The sequence below is a fragment of the Ictalurus punctatus genome, chromosome 25 (assembly GCF_001660625.3).
Source record: "Ictalurus punctatus breed USDA103 chromosome 25, Coco_2.0, whole genome shotgun sequence".
NCBI classification, from domain to species: Eukaryota; Metazoa; Chordata; class Actinopteri; order Siluriformes; family Ictaluridae; genus Ictalurus; species Ictalurus punctatus.
The window spans coordinates 6,810,401-6,835,527 of NC_030440.2; the positions used below are offsets into that span (position 1 = coordinate 6,810,401).

At 37.4% G+C, this 25,127-nt stretch overlaps 1 protein-coding gene and 1 long non-coding RNA gene across 4 annotated transcripts; one reads left to right on the top strand and one right to left on the bottom strand.

Annotated features, from left to right (window-relative positions):
• Positions 1–1,750: 1,750 nt before the first annotated feature.
• On the bottom strand, positions 1,751–19,525 carry esr2a (estrogen receptor 2a). Its single transcript, XM_053675764.1, has 11 exons — positions 19,387–19,525; positions 16,079–16,223; positions 15,528–15,918; positions 13,844–14,010; positions 13,167–13,283; positions 11,720–12,037; positions 10,698–10,836; positions 8,362–8,495; positions 7,546–7,729; positions 6,068–6,297; positions 1,751–1,995 (listed from the first exon to the last, which is right to left on the bottom strand). The coding sequence occupies exons 2-11, from the start codon at positions 16,152–16,154 to the stop codon at positions 1,904–1,906; spliced, it is 1,848 nt and encodes a 615-aa protein (XP_053531739.1). The 5' UTR covers positions 16,155–16,223; positions 19,387–19,525; the 3' UTR covers positions 1,751–1,903.
• Positions 18,181–23,030, top strand: LOC124626323 (uncharacterized). 3 transcript variants are annotated; one of them, XR_006981084.2, is made up of 4 exons: positions 18,181–18,474; positions 18,748–18,927; positions 19,356–20,623; positions 21,400–23,030. It is a non-coding gene; the product is annotated as an uncharacterized LOC124626323 (long non-coding RNA). The 3 variants fall into 3 exon arrangements; XR_008393446.1 differs by lacking the exon at positions 21,400–23,030 and having other exon boundaries at positions 19,356–20,732; XR_008393447.1 differs by lacking the exon at positions 21,400–23,030 and having other exon boundaries at positions 18,181–18,467; positions 19,356–20,732.
• The last annotated feature ends 2,097 nt before the right edge of the window (positions 23,031–25,127 follow it).

Below are 25,127 nucleotides of genomic sequence, written 5' to 3' on the forward strand. Positions count from 1 at the left end.
CTGGGAAGCCATGTGCTAGACTGTTATCAATAAATCTGGCTTTATATATACATTCACAAATGCAAATGTAATTGTGTAAACTATGGCAGTGCATTTCATCGTATCACTGGTTGCAGTGTTTTAGCGCTTGTCTTACTACCTGAACTTGTCTTTTTGGCTAAGAAAGTTTGGTCATTAGTAAATATGAAACCAGCTGTCCTGAATTAAGTCGACGTGTTTTGTTAGTGGAACATACAGACAGTTGACAAATTAAAGGAAAAATCGACATTCACTGCCTCACTTAGGTGTTAGGTCACCACAAGCCATAGATCAGTTTCAAAGTGCCTTGGCATAGAGTATACAAAACTCTGGAACTGTACTCAAATGATGAACAATTCTTACAAAAACAATAATAAATTCTCTCAATTGGTGTTTTGATGATGGTGGTACAGTGCACTGTCTTAACACATCTGTGCAAAATCTCTTATAGATGTTCACCTGGGTTAAGCTCTGGTGACCGTGAACTTCAAAACAAATGATTTACATTATTTTCACCCTCATCAAAACATTCAATGAGCCCCCCATGCCTTGTAAATACAAGCATTTTCATCCTGGATGAGACCACTCCCATCAGGATAGGAAATAGGTTTCATCATTGTATAAAGATGATCAGTCAGGAGAACTTTGCATTTATTTGCAGTGACCCTTCCCTCTGCAAGGCCAAGTGGATTCAAACCAAGCCAGCATAGCCACCGTTTTTTCCTTTAATTTGTAATTCATCTCTATGTTTCCTTTATGATGTACAATGAGTATATGATTTTTGTTGCATGTTGTCAGCTGGTGTAAAACAAGATCTATCATTGTAAATATATGTGCGTTTAGTGTGTATTTGGCTGTAGACTTAGTTGACCTGTTGGCTTACCATTTGATCTTACACCAAACAAAAGGCATTATGTGTGTGCACAAACACTCAGAAGCAGTAATCAATACAGGCACAAAATGGTGTTTACAGTTGATCATCTTTCTGGGGGACTGGGAATGCCAGTTCAAATTTTACAGTGCAGGAGTGACATGTGTCACACTTTTATTAAAGCTGTAATTTAAACATAATCACAGTGGAAAAGTCTTGAAATTGTCCTCTAACAGTATCAAGAAAGAAAAATCTCAGCGTATATCAACACACAGTTCCCTCCACTAATATTGGCACCCTTGGAAAATGTGAGCAAAGAAGTCTGTGAAAAATTGTCTTTATTGTTTAACCTTTTGATCTTTTGTGCAAAAAATTCACAAAAATACTCTGCTCTCATGGATATCAAACAAAACACAGGTTTATCAAAAAAAAAAAAAAAAAAACTTTGTTAAATATATGTGTGCCACATTTATTGGCACCCCTTGTGAATTCATATGAGAAAAATATATTTGAAGTACATTCCCATTGGTCCTGCCATGGCCTTCCCAGTCTCCTGACTTGAAACCCATAGAAAACCTGTGGGGTAAACTGAAGAGGAGAGTCCACCAACGTGGACCTCAAAATTTGTATCCAGAGAGATTCTGTATGGAGGAATGATCTCAGATCCCTGACCATGTATTCTCCAACCCCATCAGGCATTATAGGAGAAGACTCAGAACTGTTATCTTAGCAAAGATTTTTTTCCTTGATAAAACCTTTCATTGTGTTTGCAGTTGTTTGATATCCATGAGAGCAGGGTATTTTTTGTGATTTTTTTGCACAAAAGATCAAAAGGTTAAACAATAAAGACAATTTTCACAACCTTCTTTGCTCATATTTACCAGGGGTGCCAATATTAGTGGAGAGCACTGTATATAAAAAGAAAAAGCTCAGAAAAGACACAATAAATGCACTGGGTTTTGCAAAACCACTAAATACAAATTCCAGGAATGCTTACCTGTGACATCCTTATTTTCACAAAGCTACACATTTTAAGGGTTTATACAGCTGATTTGGTCCAGTTCTTTGATTCTTCAGGTCCAGACTGATGTCCTTGAGATGCATGGCTGCTCTGGGTAAAAACATCTTGGTTCAGTCTGTCTTCATTATGCTAAGGTCACTTTTGAGCACTAACAGTAAAAGAATGATAAAAACATTTCCATTTAACACTTAAGTGAAAAAACAAACAAACAAACAATTTATATCAGCCACTGGACAAAATAAAACAGCAACATACACGCACACATGCCTGTACAGATGTGGCCTTTAAGAATGCGCGTTTTTTCACGCGGTATCATGCAATTCGTCACGTGTGATCCCGCGGTATAATGCAGGTACGGCTCTAAGAATTTTTATTAATTTGTTGCGCTTCACACAATAACCACCAGGTGGTGCCTGGAATAGCATTCTGTAGCTGAACACAGTACTATAAAAAAGATGTACTGTGTGGGCGAATGGTTCACATAAAAATATTACGTTTCTCATCAAAACTTAGGATAAACCTAATTTAAACAAGTTTCTAATTACAAGATTATGCAAAATATAAAGTGAGCATGATTGAGTCGTGTAATACAATTACTATTGTATTAAAGTTAAGGAGGTTTTGTACGTGTGCTAGGATAGTGCAGTGGTAACATGCAGGTTTGGTATTCCAGTCAACACAGTTTGAGCCTCAGCTCAACCACCTTTTTTTTTTTTTAAATGAGTGGGTTTTTCCCTAAACAAGTATGCTAAATAAGTATGCTTTAAAAAAAAAGAGGTTGTACACAAATTAAATATATACACAAAGTTTATATGCATACTTAAAAAAATAAGTATGCATACTAAAATTATAGAGGTGGGAGAAAACTGGAGAACCTGGAGGAAATCCACACAAGCCCAGGAGGAACCGTGAAATACTACATAAGTGATTCATCCTGGTCAGTGTTGCACGAGCCAGCTAAAGTTTAACTAGCTTACCCTATGGATTAATTTAATAAGCAATGTTTACCTAATTTACTAATACATATAAGTCTTTAAGCAAAGAAATATGAAAGTACAAATCAGTAAAAATAAGTACAAATACTAAACAATAAGTATGCAAAATATGCATGCTTTTTAAAAAGTTGTATACAAATTAAGTATGGACACAAAGTTAATATGCATACGCAAACAATAAGTATGCATGCTAGAATTTTAAGTATGCATACTTAAAATTCTAGTATGCATACTTATTATTTATTTATTTAAAAATAAGTATGCATATTAAAATTTTAGAGTTGAGAGAAAATTGGAGGAAATCCATACAAGCCCATGAGGAACTGTGAAATACGACTGAATGAAAATACCTTGCTAATAGTCCATCACTTGAATCTTTCTAATTGGTATAGGCCTCCAATCAGTACTGTGCATGCGGAATTCAATCAGTGTTACCTCGATGTACTTTATACAGTGAAAAAACCCCAGCTCATTTAAAAAAAGGGTTAGTTAAACTGAGGCTGGAACCCCGGTCACAGGCATAGTAAACCTACATGTTACTGCTGCACTAATTTAGCACACATACAGTAGCCACTTTAAGGACCTGTAATACGAGACTTATTTTTTAAGTATGCATATAAACATTGTGTCCATGCTTATGTATGTTTTAAAATAAAAACACACTGGATTTTGCAAGTATATTTATTTTGCAAACTTATTTTTAAGTATGTATATTTAAATTTTGGCATGCATACTTAAAAGTTCTAGAATGCATATTTATTTTTTAAGTATTCATATTAACTTTGTGTCCATACTTAATTTGTGTACAACTTTTTTTTCACTATTTAGCTGTCTTTATATTTTAAGGATCTAATAAATTGGATATATAAAAGTGTGATATTTGTGATTTTTAGGTTAATCGACATTTAGTACAGCTTCTGACCATCAAATCAATACAGACTTGTGATTTGATGACATAATGCTTATTTATTCTGAAACAGAAGAAACTAAATAGAAAAATGCTACTGTAAATGTTAACTCTGACAGCGTGATTTCAGTTGATGGATGCCCCATTTATATTTTTGATGAGCTGCAGAGACATTCAAGACAACTAATATTAATATATTTTTCAATTTAATATATGAAATTCTTTTATTCACAAGTATCATGTTTGTGATTTTTATTTGTTATGTAGAATATTTAGATCAAGCAATGTCCAGAAATAGGTGCATTTTTATAGCCTACCATTTAATTTTCCAGTTTAACTTTTATTTAACTGTAGATAAAAAAAAAAGAAATGCTTTGTAACATTATTTTACAATGACAGAACTCACTGTCTATTCCAAATGCAGTTTGATTTTTTCCATCTTCAGTACACTGAACGAATATTGTTCATGCTAATTATTAAAACTACATATATTCATTAATATTTAACAGTAACGGAGGAACGGCACAGAATGTAGCGAAGTTAAAGTACATTTCTGTGATTAAAAATGAACTTGAGTAAGAGTATAAGTATGGCCAGTTAACTATTCCTTTTCACATTTCCAACATGTAGGTTGGTTGGTCAGGTAGAGCTGAACTCTCATAGAGCAGTTGTTCAGTGGGGATAAAGATGTAGTGGTGGAAAGTAAAAGTAACAGTAATTACTTGAGTAAGAGTAATAAAGTATACGATGAGAAGACTACTCAAGTTACTAGTTACTTCGAATCTGAATCTGATTTAAAAAAAATCTGATTTCAGTGTGTGGACTTCTGTGTTCACTTTAAACCAGTTTTTAAATAACTTTTAATCTAAGAAAAGAACAAAAGTTTCCATTGGCAAAAAAGGAGAAGATGGAATTCATTCGACGTTACCTTGAGGAACTTTCTACAGTGAAAAAAACCCGCTCATTTAAAAACATTAAACTGAGCTGAGACTCAAACCCCTGTGTCTGGTACATGAAACCTGCATGTTACCACTGCGCTACACAAATACACCTACCGTATGTACATTAATATAGTTACCTATACTATGTGACTCGACCAATCTCACTATTGTAATTAGAAACTTGTTTAAATAAAGTTTTTTGTGAGAGTTGATGGGAAACGTAATTTTTCTTCTTAAAGTTAACCGACCACACATTCCAGTGTTTTCAGGCTCGACAATGTTTAATGTGCTCTGCTGCTTGTTGCAAAATGGTTCTGAGAGGTTCACAGATCCACGGGTCCAGCACAAGCAGATCATGGGCTTCAGTACAAGAAACAGCAACCGTTTGATTGGTAAAGGAATACGTGTATACAGTATATGTCCAGGCAGAACTACTGTATCTATTAGCAAGCCGTGTTTATTCAAATGAAACATGACTGCCCCCGATTGGTCCTGTATTTCCGGTGCCCACAGCACGCGAGTGATTCCACGTGAAATCGCATGAAATCGTAGGATCCCTTTTCCTTTGACGCACAAAGGAATGAACTGTTACGCATTAATGAATTGTTACGTTCATTAATGCGCTGCACTACAGAAGAATTAATGCACAACTGTCTAGTGTGAACTGGAGAAGATACAGACAAAACTTTGTAGTGTTCAGGAAATTTCAGGCTTGTGCAACTGAACTCTGACTGCTTGATGATAGCTCATCCATTGCTATAACAATCCCGATTCCAAAAAAGTTGGGACACTGTGTAAAATGTAAATAAACACAGATTGCAACGATTTGGAAAACTCATAAACCCTGTTATTCATAACAGAACATAGAAAACATGTTTAAACTAAAATAAGGTAATTTTGAATTTGATGGCCGCAACACATCTCAAAAAAGTTGGGACAGGGGCAACAAAAGGCTGGAAAAGTAAGTAAAATCAATGCATCTTCAATGGTTTTTAATACAAAAAACCCCATGTATTACACATTCAGATATTGTTGTGTCATCTGGGACACATTTTATTTTTTGCAACAGATTGACAAACTCAGATTCAAAAGCTATGGATCTCAGCACACACACAAAAACTGAATAAAAGATGAGGTTATATAAGAGGGAATGTTTTGTTTGCCTACGTTGCCTGTTTTATTAAAAGTCGTTCCTTTACTGGCATTACAGCTAGGAATGTAGTGGAGGTTGTGCTTGCAAAAAACGCATGGCAGAATGGGAAAACCATTTGGATGAATTTTGGTCATCAAAATTCTGGCAGTTTTTTACCTTACCATTTTGGTTGAGCTCCACAGGCCCCTCTATGACCGACTGTGCCCAGTGATGAGCGGAGCAGCTGTAGGGTCCCGGTGCACCAGGGTTCTCCTCGGGCACGATGGCCACAGTGGGCTGGGGCAGACGTGAGCTGTGCATTATGTGTGCATCGAGCATCTCCAAAAGCAGGTCATACAGAGGCACTACCTTCTTCATCTTCATGCAGTGCAAGTGGTCCATACCTTTGTTACTGAAGCAAGAGAAAACAGTGTTAGCATGATGGCAGAGCAGTCAGGTTGTGCTGTGTCATATATCACCTCTCTGCTACAGTGAAAAGCCTTATTCTTATATATATATATATATATATATATATATATATATATATATATATATATATATATATATATATATATATATAATTCTTATAATAACTAAACAGTTTTGCTTCATGTTTAGTCTGGTTTAGGAGAAATGTTACTAAATTACACATTTACAGTTGTAATAGAATCATAAGCCTAGTTGTATTTGATTGTTTTAAGTCAAGTATACGGGCATATGAAGACAATAAGTACTGCACTGATGTATGAGATATTCAATTCAAATAGGATTAAATGCAAATAAAAATGTAACAGATTTAATAATTAGATTAAATAAACCAATAAAATATATTGAAGACATTAATTAATGGTTATATGGTAGGACATATGGAAAGAAAACCCAGACAATTTAAAGAAATTGAGAAGACACGAATGCCTGGGAGAATAAATTTAAATTAGATTTAAAATGTCTGCTGCCACTATAATATCATGTTTTTTTGTCTTAAATGTTTTGTATATTGAACTGCTGGCCATTGTGCTTCCAAGAATTAATAATAATAATAATAATGCATCCACCCATTTTCTGTACTGCTTATCCTTACTGGGTTGCAGGGAACCTGGAGCCAATGCCAGGGGGCATGGGGCACAAGGCAGGGGACACACACTACGGACACCTCTGGACATGCCAATAAGCCTACAATGCATATCTTTGGACTGGGGGAGGAAACTGGAGTACCTGAACACACACAGGGCTGCGGCGGGAATCAAACCCTCAACGCTGGAGATGTGAGGCAAATGCGCTAACCACTAAACCACCGTACTACTACTACTACTACTACTACTACTACTACTACTACTAATAATAATAATAAGAAGAAGAAGAAGAAGAAGAAGAAGAAGAAGAAGAAGAAGAAGAAGAAGAAGAAGAAGAAGAAGAAGAATTTGTAAATGATTGCTGAAAACCCACTACAGACATTCAGTAAATGTCCTATATGTCTTACACTTGATTTAAAGCAAAACTGCTGACATTACAGCAAATAATAAATATTTTTTTAAATCAAGCAGCATAAATTTTAAGTTCCTTAATATTAAATATTATAACTAAACAATCACTTCACATACAGCATATGCATTACTCATATACCATTTAGATTTTCATGCAGTGTGCTGATACTCTATACCTGAGATGACGTATGTGTGAGAGTAGCATGAGCAGGTGGGCCAGGCGCGTGGAGCGCTGCTGAAAGCTCAAGCCCATCTTCGAGATGGACCAGACCAGGGCATCTGTCACAGAGTCCAGCAACTGTATCAGTTTGGTCCTGCTCTGAGGTTCATCATCTGCCTCAGCTGAATTCAGACACATGTCTGCAACAACACACAGTCCCACAGCACATTACTCCACAACTCCGCAAAATCGAAACTTAAAGAGACGTTTTATGTAAGCTGCAAAACATATAAAGTGTTCTATTGATTCTGAGGAGTTCTAGTTAGTGTAATTATAAGCAGATGTTGAGGCTTTTTGTTGGGTAAATTACAAATGATTTTCCGATATTCACTAAGCGAAGGAGAGAAATCAAAGCTTTATTGGAACGAAATGCACAGTCCTGCTGGCAGACTTAATACCACACCAGCACTCCTTAATAGTGCATTTGAAATGAAATGGATATATGTGCTGAAAGAAAGCGTGACTCCCCAAAACAAGTATGATGTTCCTTTTAGCCATTTACAGTGTAAGCAATACTCTTACCAATCCTTTCTAACACTCCCATCAGTTAAACACGGTAGAAAAGTGCAATGAACTTGACTGAAACCCATTTATTGAAGGGTCATGAAAGAGTGCCAGATTTAAAAGTGCAATGTCTGCAAACTCAAACACACACCAAAAAAAAGAAAACACATAGACACACACACACACACCTGCAAAACCTTAGGGGAAATTACACACAGAAATGTGCATTTAAGGGAACATTGGAGCTCTCACACTCAAGCACACTTACTAGAGTTGAGGAGGATCATGGCCTTGAGACAGACATACTCCTCTCTCTGTAACTTCAGCTCTCTGAACCGGGACGTCGCCGCCAGCAACATGTCAAAGATTTCCACAAAGCCTTGCACGCAGCTGCCCTCATCCCTGTGGAACAACATAGGAATTATAACCCTTCCAAATAAACTTCCAAATAAGGATGTCATTCTGAATCATTTTGTTAGTCAGAATCACAATTTTGTTAGTTCATAGTATCTGTGAAAGTTAATGAATGGAACTTTGGGTAACCACATAGAAAATAAAAGTCTTTGTCGTATGTAAATTGCCCCCCCCCCCCCCAAAAAAAAAAGCTTTATTGAATTACACGACAACCTTTTTATGCGCAAACACAGTAAACTTAACTGTGGTCCATAAGCCAAACTGTGACTCAGACTTACTCTTTCGTTCATTAAAAAAAACTGAAGAGCAGCACACGTGCGCAGCATGTTTTCACGATGATTTCACCTTTTCAGTGAATCCCATTAATTCATTTGCTTCAGTCTCAATGGACCAAGTGATTGTGCAGAATGTTTCAAGCTTAGGTAGGTCAGTATTAAACTAGTATAAACTACTATAATTAAATGGTGTTGCATAACTTGTACACCCTGACATAGCTGAGATTGCTGACATTGCTTTTTTTAAAGACCATTTTTCCTCTATGCTATCATAAGCAATGAAATAAAACATGACAGAGCATGATGCTATAGGAAAATAAAAAATTACATGACAAAGTTGATTATTTCCCTATAACAGCACATTATATATGTATAATGTATAATGGCTTATACTTATATTAAATTTGCTTATCACTTATCAACTTATCAATTTGCCATCGATTTTTTATTAATTTATTATTATATTATAATGGTTTATATTATGTAGAGTACCTGCCATACAAGTACCTAAATCCTGATTTCATTATCTGCATTCTGTAAATGTACTTGGAACTATTCACCAATTATTCGATTGGATTCTTGGAATAAAGCAGAAACCTTGCACTAGGTTTCTGCTTTATTCGAAAGAGTCCAATACAGAAAAATGAATTCCTGAGTCACAACTTATGATTTGATTGTTAAAAAACATCTCTAAAGAACATTAAGTTCTTTGTAGTATGAATTGTTCAGCAGCTACACTGATAATAATAACAAAATAGATTTGATTCTTTGATTCTTTATGAATGAGAAATATAAAGCTGGGACTGTCTATGGCTCGTGGTAGTGTAAGGTTTTAATGCTGCTCTTGTTTGCTTTCGGCATTTCCAGATAAAGCTCTGGGTTACTAATCAGAAGGTCAGCCCCTACACCGACAAGCTGCCACTGCTGGGCCCTTGAGTAGACCCTTAACTCTCTCTGTTCCAGGGGTACTGTTTCATGGCTGAACCTGTGCTCTGACCCCATCAAGCTAGGATATGAAAAGAAAATAATTTCACTGTGCTGTAATATATATGTGACAGAGAAAGGCTTCTTCTTTTTTTTCAGGATTTTTGCTTGGAATCACGCGTTGTGTGCATTTTTAATTTTTTTTGTTTATTTTATTTATTTATTTATTTTTACATCTAGTCATACTTATTCAGAAGTAAGTCTTGAAATAAATGACACAACCATTAAGCACTATGCCACTAACAAACTGGATATGAGTAGAAATGACCAGGTTTTAGCTGTGTATTAGAATCAGGCCTGAGAGTGCTCAGGAAAGCTAGAAAGATCTAGGCTTTTTTTTTTTTTTTTTAAACAAAGCTCATCAACCAAAAAATTATGTGAGCTGCTCTTTGACTGTAAGATGAACTTTTAGATCCAGTTTTGCTTATTTATTGCCAACTTAGTAAGTTGACTAAAGAACAAGTGATTTTTTTATTTTTATTTCACACTTAATCCAAGCAGAACTGATGTCTTGAGGTGTATAATCATGACACATAACCACATGGGTAGAGCATACACATGACCCCACTCTGTGTGTGTGTGTGTCTGTCTGTCTGTGTGTGTGTGTGTGTGTGTGTGTGTGTGTGTGTGTGTGTGTGTGTGTGTGTGTGTGTGTGTGTGTGTGTGTGTGTGTGTGTGTGTGTGTGTATACTGTTTCACCCACTGCCTGTGACCTGCTTTTGTAATGACCTTCAACCATTACACTATTTGACAACCAGATAAACATTTTTATCCAGGAGCATGGTTGGACAAGGAGTTTACATGGTTCTGCCCAAAAGCTGGTAAACTGTCTGAAAGTAAATGATTGGCTGCACAAATAGAAAGACTGGCTCATGTTGGAGTTTTAAACAGACAGTTATAAGAATAAATGGCGGTGCATGAATAACTGCACCTGCTGAGGATAAGATCTGGGGAGAAGATGAGCTTTCCAGGATGATTAACAGATCTCCACATCAGCCCCAACATCAGGACCTCCAACCAGCAACACTCCAACAGGTGCACCTGGTCAAAGAGGCTGAGTTCCACAAATCCTGCAGACAACAATAAGTTTATTTTAATATTTATGCAAAGACAGCACCTGTGTAAAACCAGAGAGAAAGCACACAAAACATTAAAGGTGCATTAGGTAAGATTAGTCTCTTTTGGGGTTTTTTCAAGTCTAGGTCTATAACAGTGAGGTGGGTTTGACATTAGACAATGTAATGTTGATTTAATTAACTGCCAACATGTAACTCTAACAGCCCTCTGTTCCAGATTCACACTTCAGTTATAGCACAATGCTTATAGTTAAACTAAATGCAGCACAATGAGATCCAAGCAACAACACTGGCACCTCACACCATAAATCATCACACATACTGGTGCCTAAAATGGCACTCAGGCCTCAAATGAAACACCTCCACTGCGGCAAAATAAAAACGTGCACCAGAGTTGAGCAGAACTGCCAGGGTGTAGAGATATAGCAACAATATTATTTAATCAAAGACAATGACCTGCTGGTTAATTTGTAAGGAAAAAGAAAGAACCTTACAGACTAACAGAAAAGGTTCAAACCAACTTGCTTGTTTTTGAGCTTTAATGGATCTGAACGGAGAGAGGAAGGAACATTGCTGTAGTGAAACAGCTGTACACTGTATTACTGCCTGTTGAGAAGCTAAATGTTTTCATTTGCGTTTCTATTCAATTTTGCAATTAAGGTCAGTTGGCTTTCTCAAACAGACATTTTTTTCCCTACTTAATAGGGCTGATTAAGTAGTCAGAAATATGAGACTGAACACATAATTACTGCATGAAAATATAATTATATATGCATAAGCATTGTTATACAAACATGTTTCTTTGTAATACAATGATACAAGTGCCGGTCAATTTGAATAAAAGCAATTACACAAACAAACAAACACATAGACACACCTGGGATCTTCTTGGCCCAGCTGATCATGTGGACAAGCTCTTTGTCAGCCAAGTTGGTGAGTGACATCATCACGTTGGCCTCAGTAAAGGGCTTTTTCATGTCATTCATAAGATAGATTTCTGGTGGCTCTGCTTCCATGATGCGAGCTATCAGCTCCTCTGGGCTCAGTGTGGCAGTAAAAACCTCCTTTACCCTGGTAGGTGCTGCTTTCTGTTCTGGCTGTCTCTGACTGCTTGCTACTGCTCTGGCCGGAGAGCGTGCCACTCTCCTCTGCTGTGAGCCTCCACGACTGTAGCTGCCACGGTCCCGGCGCATACCTATACAATACGGGATTAATAGCTTAAATGGAGTCTGACAAACTACCCCTGTCAACATGCTTTCATTATTAGCTTTTTATTAGTGGAAAACCTAATATTACTGTACAGGAAAGAATCATGTTGGTCTCGATTTTTGTTGTTCCTTTTTCTTTTGTCCAGTTTGATTTGTGAGGGACTGTTTTGGAAGTTAGTAAAATCAGCCAATCCCATTTACAAATTAACAATCATTTTAAAGATGAGAAAGAAAGAAAAATGATCCAGAGTGGCCAATATAGTCCAATCTAGTCCCGTGCAACTCTGCCTGTACCCACCACCAGTATTAGAGTAGGCAGTTAAAGAAAAAACAACTAACTGAAAGGAAGTTACGTTAAAGAGCTGAAAAGACACTATCTAACTAGCAAATGTTTTAAATGCAACTTCATTTTACAGATTCGGGAAAAAAATGCACAGGCTGGAGAAACGGTCAAATGTCCTTGTAAATAAATTGTGCTTTACAGAAAGGAACTTTCTTGAATATATGCTCAGTAAATACTTAATAAGCAACAGGAAAATGTTGGCCAAGGCTTTTAAAGGAGTAAAGGAAAAACAGCCTTCAGGACTAATGAGAATTTTATAGAAATGCAGTGCCTTGGGTGACATACAGGTTTGATTTAACATTACTAAAAATTAAACTGGGCAGAAAAAAGTTATTGGACAGTTATTGTGACAGACAGCAAATCCATCTCTACAGCAAGACAATTTTAAGTTTCCATGCAGCTAATTAGCTAATTATGCATTTGTTCAGTAGTGAGTAAGTAATCTCAAATATTGACCTCTGACTGTATGTTTACAAAATGTTCTGTCCACCCACAAAAAAAGTAGAAAATAAAAATATATAATAAGACTAACAAATGTGTCTGTGTGTGTGTGTGTGTGTGTGTGTGTGTGTGTGTGTGTGTGTGTTCTTATTGCTTTATCAGATCATTACTCCATAATAACACAGCATGACATGATAGCTGACAAAGTCCAGAGCAAGGGTATAAAACAAAGTCCAAATATTCAGTTAGGACTTGGCAAAGCATGCTAGGTTTTTATGTCATACGAGACACTGAAAAAAGAGTGAAAAAGTGAATGGCAAATAATTATTTACCACATTTCATCATCCCCACTTCATAACACTTGCGTAGCCGACAGGCCTGGCAGCTTTTCCGGCGGTTCTTATCAATGGTGCACTGGTTGGTTGCAGGACAGATGTAGTCGTTATGTCCTAATCAAGAGACAGGACATGTGTGAGCAGCTGTTTTCATAGCTCACTTCACTCAGCAATAAATTCACAGGAAGAAAAGGATTGTGTTTCTTATGCAACAATCTAACCAGCAGATGAAAACTGATGGAACATATCTCAAAATAAACCACTAAATGTCAGTCATAAGGGTCACTGTCTGGCTTCAGTGAAAGTCCACTGAGAGAACAGATTTGAAAACAAACAAACAATTAAACTCTTAATCGGGAACATTGTGCTCTGCTCCTGAAGCCTCTAAGGCTGGAAACCACCTCACTTTTAGGACCTGGAGGGCAGAGGCAATTCCCATTAGGACGAATGAGGTCAAAAGGGATATTAGGGCAATGAGATTAAGTGTTTGTAGGTGAACACATGGTTATTAATAGTTTTAAAACCCATTTAGTGTCTGAGTTACCAAACCCATCAGATTAGGAAGTAACAGAGTTAGTACAATAAAACTGAAATCTGTAACTGTAAAAGTATGTGCACGCATGTAGAATGGTGCATGTCCAGATAGCTGTACCAGTCGATTACGAGTCGGTTACCTTGGATACTCCTTTTAAAGAAGGCTTTGCATCCTTCACAGGACCAGACACCATAATGATAGCCAGAGGCATAGTCACTGCACACAGCGCAGAAGTGCATGTCTGTTTTGCTCCCCGAGGAACTGAAGTTCTCATCACACTCCACCGGCCGTTTCCCCGTGGGTTTGCTGAAGTACAAGGAGGAAACAAATCAGAGAAAACACTGTTGCATTACTATTTTAAACCTAGTGTTTAACTTGGGTATAAATGGCTCTTTTATATTTTTACCTGAGGCTAGAAATCATATTTGCAATTTTGGCAGAAGTTAGCTCATGCTTACTTTTCTCTTCAGCATGCCATCAAAAGTCCAAACCACCATGGCACCCCACCAACCCCTGACCCCTCCGCCAAGAAGTGCCAAAGGGGAAGCTTTTTAAATCAATATGCCTGACAGTCAAGTACTAGTGGTCCACATTATGTGATTTTGGTCTAGTTTTAAAGTGCTGCTAAGGCTGAGGAATTTCCTCTGAACATATAGTACTGTGCAAAGAAATGCTGTAGAGCAGTGGTCACCAACCCTGTTCCTGGAGATCTACGTTCCTGAAGACTTCAGCTCCAACCATAATTGTGCCCACTTGACCATTTAATCATTGTTTTAAGAAGTACTTGATCAGCTAAAACAGGTGTGTTAGATTTTGGTTGGAGATTTAACCTGCAGGAAGGTAAATCTCAAGGAAGAGTTTTGGTGGCCACTGCTGTAGTGCAAAGATGGCATCGAAAATAATGAAATTAAATGTCTACATTTTATACACACTATAGAGAGCAGTAAACAGTAATAAATGAAACAAAGACAATATTTGTTGTAACGACCCTTTGCTTAAAAAAAAATAGTAGTCACAGGTAGGAAATTAGCTGGTAAGTTTCTTTCAGAACCAGCCACAGTTCTTCTGGAGACTTTGACTGTCGCACTTGTTTCTTAATTTTGCAGCAAAACCCAGAAACCTTCAGTATGTTTTTATGTCTGAAAAGTGGTCGCTTACGTAATATACTGCTTTCTTTACTGACATACAAACATTTTTCTGTAAGATTTCATTTTATGCTAAAATGTATTGACTCCATAATGTAGAAGTTGTAAAATAAAAATCTATAACAAATATTATACTTTTTTTTAAAAAATAGGGTGCCTAAGACTTTGCACAGTAGTGTAATATTTTATGAACAGCTGAGGGTCTGTGATGAGAACTCACAAAATATGACAAAAAGGGCTGTGACTTCAAGATCACTCACACTAATTTGTAAAATAAATAAATAAATAAATAAAAATTCTAATAAACTAAAATAAAAGGTCCATTTGTATTTGAGGTTTGATGTTTAAGTTAACATGCTCATGGTTAAGTCTGTGCTAAAAACATCGAGTAAACGAGTACTTTTGGTTTACTTTTGGTACACGTTTACCCCATGTGCGATTTGCACTCACACCTGTGTAAACACACACCTGCCATTAGGAGGATTAGCAATGAAGGTCCATTTCCATAAATATCTCACACTCCTAGTAACTGATTCAAACACAGAAGAATATGGATATTTAAAAAAAAATATTTTCTACAATTGTACTGCTATAAAATTTAAAGAGATGCATTGACTTGCATTACTTGGCAGTGAACACTACAAGAAAGTCAAACAGGAGATGGAGGAAAAGATATACCTGTTGTCATTGGCTGTGTAATTGCGTGACGTGAGCTCCTGCCAGGTGCCATTGCTTGGCTGGTTTTGCTGGCAGTGGGATTGTGGGCGATGCAGAGCCAGAGGTGCCGTGTGGCTCTGGGAGGGCCAGAAGAGCGTGGGGCTGACTGAGGGGCAATCAGGAAGTGGGGGCCCACTGTAGCTGAGCAGAGTGGGGCTGTAGAAAGGCAGGGTGGTGAAATCGTGCCCAATGTCCACATAGGGTGAAGGAATGCAGATGGGGTGGCTCTCCATTGTCACGGGTGGGGAGGATGAATTCATTCTGGATGAGAGATCGCAGCCTCCTGCTCGGCTGGAATTAACCTCCTGGAGCTGTAGCAGAGGGGCGTCTCTCTCTGAAGACTCTGACATTTCTAAATGTTTTTAAATGTTATTAACTAATCACGCCAAACCCTTCAGGAAGCTAGGGTCAAAGTGCAGGGTCAGCCATTGTGCATCAGTACGGTAGAGGTGACGATCCAAATAAAATAAGCACTTGTAGAATTTCAGGACTTTGAATAATATTATACTCACTAGAACACAATCTTAACTGAAGAGATACTACTGAGGCAGGTTGCAGAGTTAACAGAACACCACTGCAGGACTGCATTAGCAGTAATCATCTGGGACTCAGTGCAGATTGAAGAGTTTCTTCAGGATATGTTCCACATCACCTACCCTGCATGAAATGATGACATAATTTAAAAGGGAATTCTGACATAAATATCATGCTATGAAGTATTCTGTAGTGTAGTATTACTACATATCTTGCCTTCTTTTTGTATCTTCGTTTTGTGTGTTCTATCCCTACGGTTGCCAGCACGTTAAAGCAGATATATTAAGCAAGTACAACCACTGGAAAATCCTCACCATGAATTTCTTTACCAAGGAGAACAATCAAGTTGAAGAATACCAACAGAATACAGCATAACTGGAGTGGTACATAGGAAAAAGTCTTTCTTTGCTATTCAGAAGTATGTTATGTTGCATATTTATAGCTGTGGAGCCAGAACCCTCAGATTGGAAAACATGGAGAAGAACCTTCACACTATCTGTCCCTCAGTGGTGAAATACACCTCCAACCTCAATCGGGTCCTATGGCTGCTTTGAAATGCTGTGTAACAAACATGAATTTGGGAAGACCGGCATGTTGCTTTCCTGCTAGTTTTGCTGCCTAATTAGGTGCTAGGAAAAGCTAGATAGTTAGAGAGTACTCCACTGCAGATGTGACTAGACATACTTACACCAAATATATTGATTATTTATTTATTTTTATTTTGACCAGTGTGTCTCTTTCAGATTTCCTTTTTTTAAGAGAGTAGTCTGTGTACAAATGTAACTACTACAAGACACAAAGAACAGAACAGCCCAATAACTGTTACAAGCATGAGGAACATTGTCAAAATGGAGTGTATAGAACAGGCTGTTTGACAAGCACAGACTGCAGTGCATCCCACCTTATTCATATGAACAGAATGACTTATAATAAACCAATAATTACAGTTCCCTCCACTGATATTGGTGCCCTTGGTAAATATGAGCAAAGAAGGCTGTGAAAAATTGTCTTTATTGTTTAAACTTTTGATCTTTTGTTTAAAAAAATCACCAAATACTCTGCTCTCATGGATATCAAACAATTGCAAACACAATACAAGTTTATTTTAAAAAAATATCTTTGTTAAATATATTTGTATAACAATTATTGGCACCCCTATGAATTCGTATGGGAAGAATATATTTGAAGTATATTCCCATTGATATTTAAAAAAAAAAAAAATTGTACACCTGGGTGACTAGGAACAGAAAATTCGTCAACCATGACTTCCTGTTTCACAGCGGTATAAACACATAGGCCAAATTCCCTTAGTCATTTATAACAATGGGTAAGATCAAGGAATATAGCTGTTGTTGAGCTTCACAAAATGGGAAGTGTCTATAAGAAAATAGCACATGCACTGAAAATGGCCATTTCCACCATCAGGGAAATAATTAAGAAGTTCCAGTTAACTGGAAATGTTATGAATCAACCTGGAATTGGATGTGTATCTATATCGTCTCAACACACTGTGAAGAGTATGGTTCAAATGGCCAAAAAATATCCAAGGATCACAGCTGGAAAATTGCAGAAGTTAGTTGTGTCTTGAGGTCAGAAAGTCTCCAAAAACTACAATCTGAAGTCACCTACATCACCACAAGTTGTTTGGAAGGATTTCAAGATAAAAGCCTCTACTCTCATCCAAAAACAAACTCAAGCGTCTTCAGTTTGCCAGACACTACTGCAACTTCAAATGGGATCGGGTTCTATGCTCAGATGAAACCAAAATAGAGCTTTTTGGTAATAAACACCAGAGGTGGTTTTGGCACACAGAGAGGTAGCCATATGGAAAAGTACCTCATGCCCACAGTTAAATATGGTGGTGGCTCTTTAATGTTTTGGGGCTTTTTTTCTGCCAGAGGACCTGGACATTTTGTTAGGATACATGGCATCATGGACTCTGTCAAATATCAACAGATATTAAATGAACACCTGACTGCCTCTGCCAGAAAGCTTAAAATGGGTCATGGTTGGATCTTCCAGCAAGACAATGATCCAATACATCAAAATCAACACAAACAGGGTTTACTGACCACAAAATCAAGGTCCTGCCATGACCATCCCAGTCCCCTGACTTGAATCCCATAGAAAACCTGTGGGGTGAACTGAAGAGAGTACGCCAGCGTGGACCTCGAAATTTGAAGTATCTGGAGAGATTCTGTATGGAGGAATGGTCTCAGATCCCTTGCCATGTATTCTCCAACTTCATCAGGCGTTATAGGAGAAGACATGGCAAAGTGAGGTAGCACAAAGTATTGACTAAAAGGATGGCAACAATTTATTACCTACTTCAATGATGTACGCACCCTGGAGGTGGATTGAGGAGAGGTAGACGGTAAACACTAATCATCTTACCTTTTTTTTCTGTGTTTTTCTTTGAATGTTTGTTTGTTATTGTCTTTTCTTCCCCCCTTTCTTTTGGTTTTGGCTGTGGTTGTTTTGTTGGGGTTGTTGGGTATGGTGTTATAATGTGTAAAATGCAAATTTCCAATAAAAATTCTATGATCAAAAAATAAAAGGGTGCCAATAATTGTTGCACACATATATTTAACAAGATTTTTTTTTTTTTGATACACCTGTGTTTTGTTTGCAATTGTTTGATATCCAGGAGCGCGGATAAAGCAATAAAGACAAATTTTCACAGCCTTCTTTGCTCATATTTACCAAGGGTGCCAATATTAGTGGAAGGCACTGTAATAATTAACCAAAGCGGGGCACCAAATATGAGTGAATCTGTTGCCTGCACATTATTTAATATGTGACAGCAATCTCTGGGATATAATCATTGGTAAGTTTGTTGTTTTCTTTTCTGAATCACAACTTTCTTCTTGACATTTTTTGTGCATCACTAAGTTTAAAAAGCTGCATAAAATGTGCAAAACTATTCTGCAATTATATAATAATGTGACACTGCCAGCTGTAGGTAGTGAGCTCTTATGAAGTTGCAAGGGCTTCATGCTTGTTAGTTGGAACATTTACTTTTCCGCCCCTCAGAGACATGACTCACTCAGTATACACAATTATAACAGAATAATAATAATAATCAATGTTTTCTCTGACAACATATAACACAGTTAGAATCGAGGACAAACTGAAAATGTCTCCATGCTTGTTCACTATCCCTAGTGGTGTGCCGTGAATTCTAGCGTCTAGTTGCACTGCCTCAATTAAACAAAAAGGAATTACATGGTGCGCCATTGTGCTGTTATATTACAGAATTAGAGACGGTTTCCCAGGACCTACTCACCAGCAAATCTTCACATACAGACTTCACCAGCTCAACCAAAAGTGACCAACTTGTATTGGCCGAGGACTTTTGAACCCGTAACAAAGCCCCGAGAGACACTTGGCCGAAGTATCTAGTATTCAGTGCAGGCACAGAAAGTTTCATATTGGACACACAGCAAGACTCAAACTGAAAGCAATTTCTGACAACTGCTTTAAGAATGCAGGTAAGCATGTGAGTTAACTGAATCTGGACACGCAGCACACATGAAAAAAATCTACACGTTCTATGTCTCTGTGAGTCTGGAGAAATTGTTACAGCTTAACTATACTGATGTTAAACCATAATTAAAGTAACTGCAGTTTCATGACAAATTATTTGGGTCTGAATGATTACAGTACTGTCTAAGATATTAAAAGTGGTGTCTGAGGAGGACACACAATGCTGCTTTTCCATTGAAATTGAGCAATGACTTGCATATTACAGGATTAATAACATTTTTCAATTAAATCACTACCCATTGTGACAGAAATAAATGCTGTGAGCATTCATGGCCTATTTTGAATCTCAACTACACCATGCGTTCTTTACGGTAAGTACCACAACTCCCTATATGCAGAGTACACAGTTTGCGCAGGGCACCAACTCCCGGGAGCTGGGGGGGTTGACCATGTCTTTCATTCTATATTAAGGTTAACATAAACGTAATTCACACAAATATAAATATAATATACATAAACATAAATATTTATATTTTTTAATGCCTTTTTCGGCATCCGCCCCGCCCCCACCTCATGTTTGCGCTTGTCTGACTGCAAAAGATCATCATCATAATTGATGGACAACTATGCCCGTGAAAAGACATCGGCTGTCTGGTGCTGAGAAAAGAAAAAGAACAAAAAGCCGAAGATGAATCCCGTGCCTCACTTCCAGGTATGTTCACAAAACTGTGAAACGTTATATTTGTGTCTTTTGAAGTTAATGGGTGAGATTAAGAGATTAATTAAACATGTTTAACGCTGTTAATCATTTCACCAGAACCAAGGCATCTGATTATTCGCTCTGAGTTTGCACATTTTGATGTCCACATGTTCTTGTTCAAGAAATTACAGTGGCTGTAGTATTTCTATCACAAAGAAGTGGCCAAATATTAAAGATTATGTGGACATTTGAATGAAATGTTTGGCCAATATTAAACAAGGATTTGAGCTGTAAAGCGTAACAAAAACAATCACCGGGACGTTGTCGCCCTCTGCAGGTATTTGATATAATACATAATGAACACAAATTGATTGTTTATATTATGTATATTGCGTAATGTATTTTAACTGTGTTAGTTCAATAAAAACCATAGAATTGGCACAAGAGCGCTTGAGTGATCTGGCAATAATCAGCTTCAACTCTGAATTAGCAAAAACATCATCATATGATGAACACATGGATGACTTTGGAGTGTGACTTTGTAAATTTTGAAATTTGGACTGCTCCAGCAGAAGACATATGTCAGTGTTCATTTTTGATTTAATCTGTTTTATTTTTTCTATTATTTATTATATGCTTTATTTAATATATCTAAGTTTAGTTTGTATTTGATGCTTTAGAGCTACAATTATTAATGATTAATATTCATTTTGAAATATTTTATTAAAGTTCTATTCTGACCAGTAATGTAGTTGCGTGTGGGTGTTTATATATATATATATATATTACTTCAGTAACATTTGGAGGGGGGTGGGGGGGGGGTGGGGGGGTTGGGGTGGAGTGTAGGGGGGCACAACAATACAATTCTGCTCAGGGCACCCGTTTGGCCAGCAGCGGCCATGTTTACGGCTGGGGTAAACTTAAAATGTGAAAATAGGATGGTCAGGGGTTTTTTTTCACTGTTGATTCAAAACAATTATCGCTGACCATTTTGCTATTCAACCTAAACACTCATACACATGAAGATGAGATACAACCTATAAACAGATGATATTACTAAAACTAAAAACTAAAAATTAAATAAATAAATAAACAAAATTTCTATTTAATAAGCCAAGATCAAGTTGAGAGAGAGAGAGGACTTCTGGCCAGCAGTGCATACCAGAAACAAACAGCCCAAGGCCATTGGTGCAATCCCCCACTCCGGCTTCCCTCACTCCCTTTTCCAAGGCGGAAAAAGGATAAGGGAGAGGCAACGAGGGAAACCATGCCCTGAAGAGGAGGACTGGGAACCAGGACCAGAGCGCTTCCAGGCCTAATGAGAAAGGTTTATATGTTGCAAAAAAAAAAAATGAGGAGATCTAAGATTTCTGCCTACAGTTATGCCATGTTTCATGCCATTCCGCTCAGCACTATCTGTGCATGAATTCAGTGTTAATCAGAAAGGTAGCAGCAGCTATGCTCTGATGTGTATGCTCTGATACTTTTCTGAATTAGAGAATGCCGGGCGACTGCAGCACTGAAACCTAAAGCAGTCACAAAAAAGCATCTGGAGCAAATTGTTTCATCAACTTCATTCAGCCGCTTCATTCAGTGGCTGGAAGTGCATTTTATTTCCCATTTTACTGCAGATTAGATAAAATGACCTAAATCACAATGATGCACTTTATAATACTAGCTCAACGACAGTTATTACAGAATACACAGTGCGCACAGTATGGCCTCTGAAGTTGATGTACAATTGACAAAACTATGATTACGTCTAAAATGTGTTTCTTGTACTGGACAATAAGTCACAGAAAGAGCAACAGCCACAATCTTTAAAAGTTTCATTTTTAAAAATGTATATGCGAGCAATGAAATAAAAGAAGACATGCCTCCTGGAACATTTCCATTGTGTTATTTCCTTAATTAACTTTGTTATAAGTACACCGGAAAAGAAACCAACCCCCTCCTAATTTTAGTTTTCTGGTCGGGTAAAACATCAGCTGTTGTTGAACTGAAGGATATTCATCATTACATTACAGTAAGGTGTGCTACACTACCCATAAAACCAGAGGAACCTAAAGCAGTGGACCTTCGGGCTACTTCAGATCAGACACCCCTATGACTGCAATAACTTAACATCCAAGGCAAAAGTTTTTTTTGTTTGTTTGTTTTGTTTTTTAAATGTTCACACATTTACACAGCAACATGGCCAGCTGAAATCCAGGAATAATGCATGAATAATGCAGCAAACACAGCATTTTTAAGACTTTACATATTTGCTCTATGGTTTGCTCGCCTGTCTACATTTCACTGCGGGGTTGTCTATTAAATCCTGTAATCAAATGCACTAAATTTAAAACTAATAACAGCCCACGTGATGTATGCATTATGTATAATGCAGTCAGCAATCATTTGGTCTTATTTACTACCATGTACCCTAATGTATGAATAATTAAGCTTTTCAAGAGCATGCATAAAAATGATGCAGCGGTTATGTAGAGTAAAGCACATCTGGAGAAATGCACCAGATGATTAGAGGTTGAAGTGCCAAATCTTGTCTTCCTGGTACACACATTATTTTCGTTTGACTTTATATTTTATCAAATGGCTCAGATGGCAACATCCAGGCAATATATTAGACTCTTAAGATAAGAGCTCTATTTGAATCAATCCATTTGCAGATACTAACTGATATTTGTGCAAAGATGAAAATAATAATATATATATATATTTTTAAAAACCCTAATAGTGCATGGTAATAATCCTCCTACCTGCAGGAACGAGTTCAGAAACACGGAGCACCAGGTTTCTCCTCAATTCGGGCTTTTAAAAACCAAGTTATTTGTTGCTGCCTCTATAAAGGCAAAAGAAAAGTCAACGCGTGGAAATCTACTCTAAATTCACTGCTTCAGTGTCTAGGTACTTGAGTCAGTTGAGCGCTGTTCGGTGCTGCTCTGAGACAACTCGCCTGTGCACATATTACACGCGCATACTTATCTGACCTGCGCCTACGTCATCAACCCTACCCAGTCATCCAATCAGCTGCGACCTTCCATGTCAAAGATTAACTTTCGATAAACATTGCTCCTCAGTTAGCATCCGTCGGTGAGGAATAATGAGCCTGGGAATAAATGAGAGAGAGAGAGAGAGAGAGAGAGAGAGAGAGAGAGAGAGAGACTGTCCTAAACCAAGTGAAAGACAAAATACATTCGCATATCATAAGAACTGTTTTTGAACTGTTCAACTGTCCCTGCTGAAAACAAACAAACAAACAAAAAACAATAGTAACCATTACAGAAATTCTAATGGTTTCCACTACAGATACCATTACAAACCATCAGCTAACAATTAAAACCATTAGCATTATTGATCCTTAATGGTATCCTCTAGACATAACATACCAGAGACTAGACATAGAAGGCAACAAATTATCAGTAGAGACCCACAGGGATTATTACAGTTTCCATTAAAACTCATTCAATTCCCATTATAACCATTACAAATTCTATGAGGGTTTCAGTTGTTTTGTTTTGGGTTTTTTTCAGCAGGGGTAGCCGATACAAGGCTGACATTCACAGTCTTACAGGCTCTGAGCATCTGCCAGGGAAGTGGAAAACATTAGTCTGTTTACGTCACAAAAACAGACACCAGTTATTGATTTGTTGATCCTACAAGATGTTTTTCGAGACAGACCTTCCAAATTGTTTAAATTGGGCAGTTAAATGATTATTCTGATTTTTCTGGGATATTAGAGGGGGATGACAATACTCTTGTGAACAAAGCAAGCTCCATAAAGACATGGTTTGTAAAGGTTTGTCAATATTAGTGTCCAAAATGCTCAAAATGCTCTTGTGGTCAGGTGTCCACATACTTTTGGCAATGTAGTGTACATTCTGTTATACTGTATATGACTGATATCACTTTTAAGGCTGCCTGTCTCATTGCAAAAAACAAAAAAATACTACATTTAACATAAGGATTAATTTTAGTTAGAATGTGGATTTTATTCATTCATTCATCTTCAGGAACTGTTTTATACTGGTCAGGGATCCAGACCCTGTTCTGGGAATATTAGGCATGAGGCAGAAATACATGGAACTGGCATCTGATCCAGGGCACCATGCACACATGCTCACACACATACTCATTTACACCTATGAGCAATTTACCATAGCCAATCTGCCTATAAGCAATATGCCTACATTTTGGACAGTTGGAGGAACCTGGAGAACCCAGATGAACCCCATGGGGACACAGGGAAACATGAAAAACTTCACACAGACAGTAAATCCAACTTAGAATCTACCCAGTGACCCTGGACCTGTGAGCTTGCACCACTGTATTGCCCTCAATATGGATTTGAGACCCATTTATTTCTGTTTGGCTAGACAAAAAGCTCACTCACTTTTAATATAATATCAGCCAAACCATATTATTAGCTAAACCTTTTATTGCACTTTGTTAGGGTCTAAAGGAACAGCTTTTTTTTTTTTTTTAATGGTCACATCAGTTCTGCTTCCACTCTGTGGAACATATTGTGACTGCAATTTATTAACCATTGAGCAGCTATTCCATTAACCTGTCAACTCATGGGTTCTGTTCTTTTTGACAACACAGTTTGACCAAGTTTAGTATATGTTACCATGGCTTCTTTTAAATACTATATTCTAGTCAGGGAATACTGGGTGCAGGAATACTGGGTACGTGGCAGGAATACACTCTGGATGGGACTGTCATTGCAGGGCACCATGCACACACACATTCAAACACTCATTCACACCTAGGGGTCAATTTGGTATGGTCAATCAATGTACTGTCAGGTTTTTGGAAAGTGAGAGGAAACCAGGGAACCT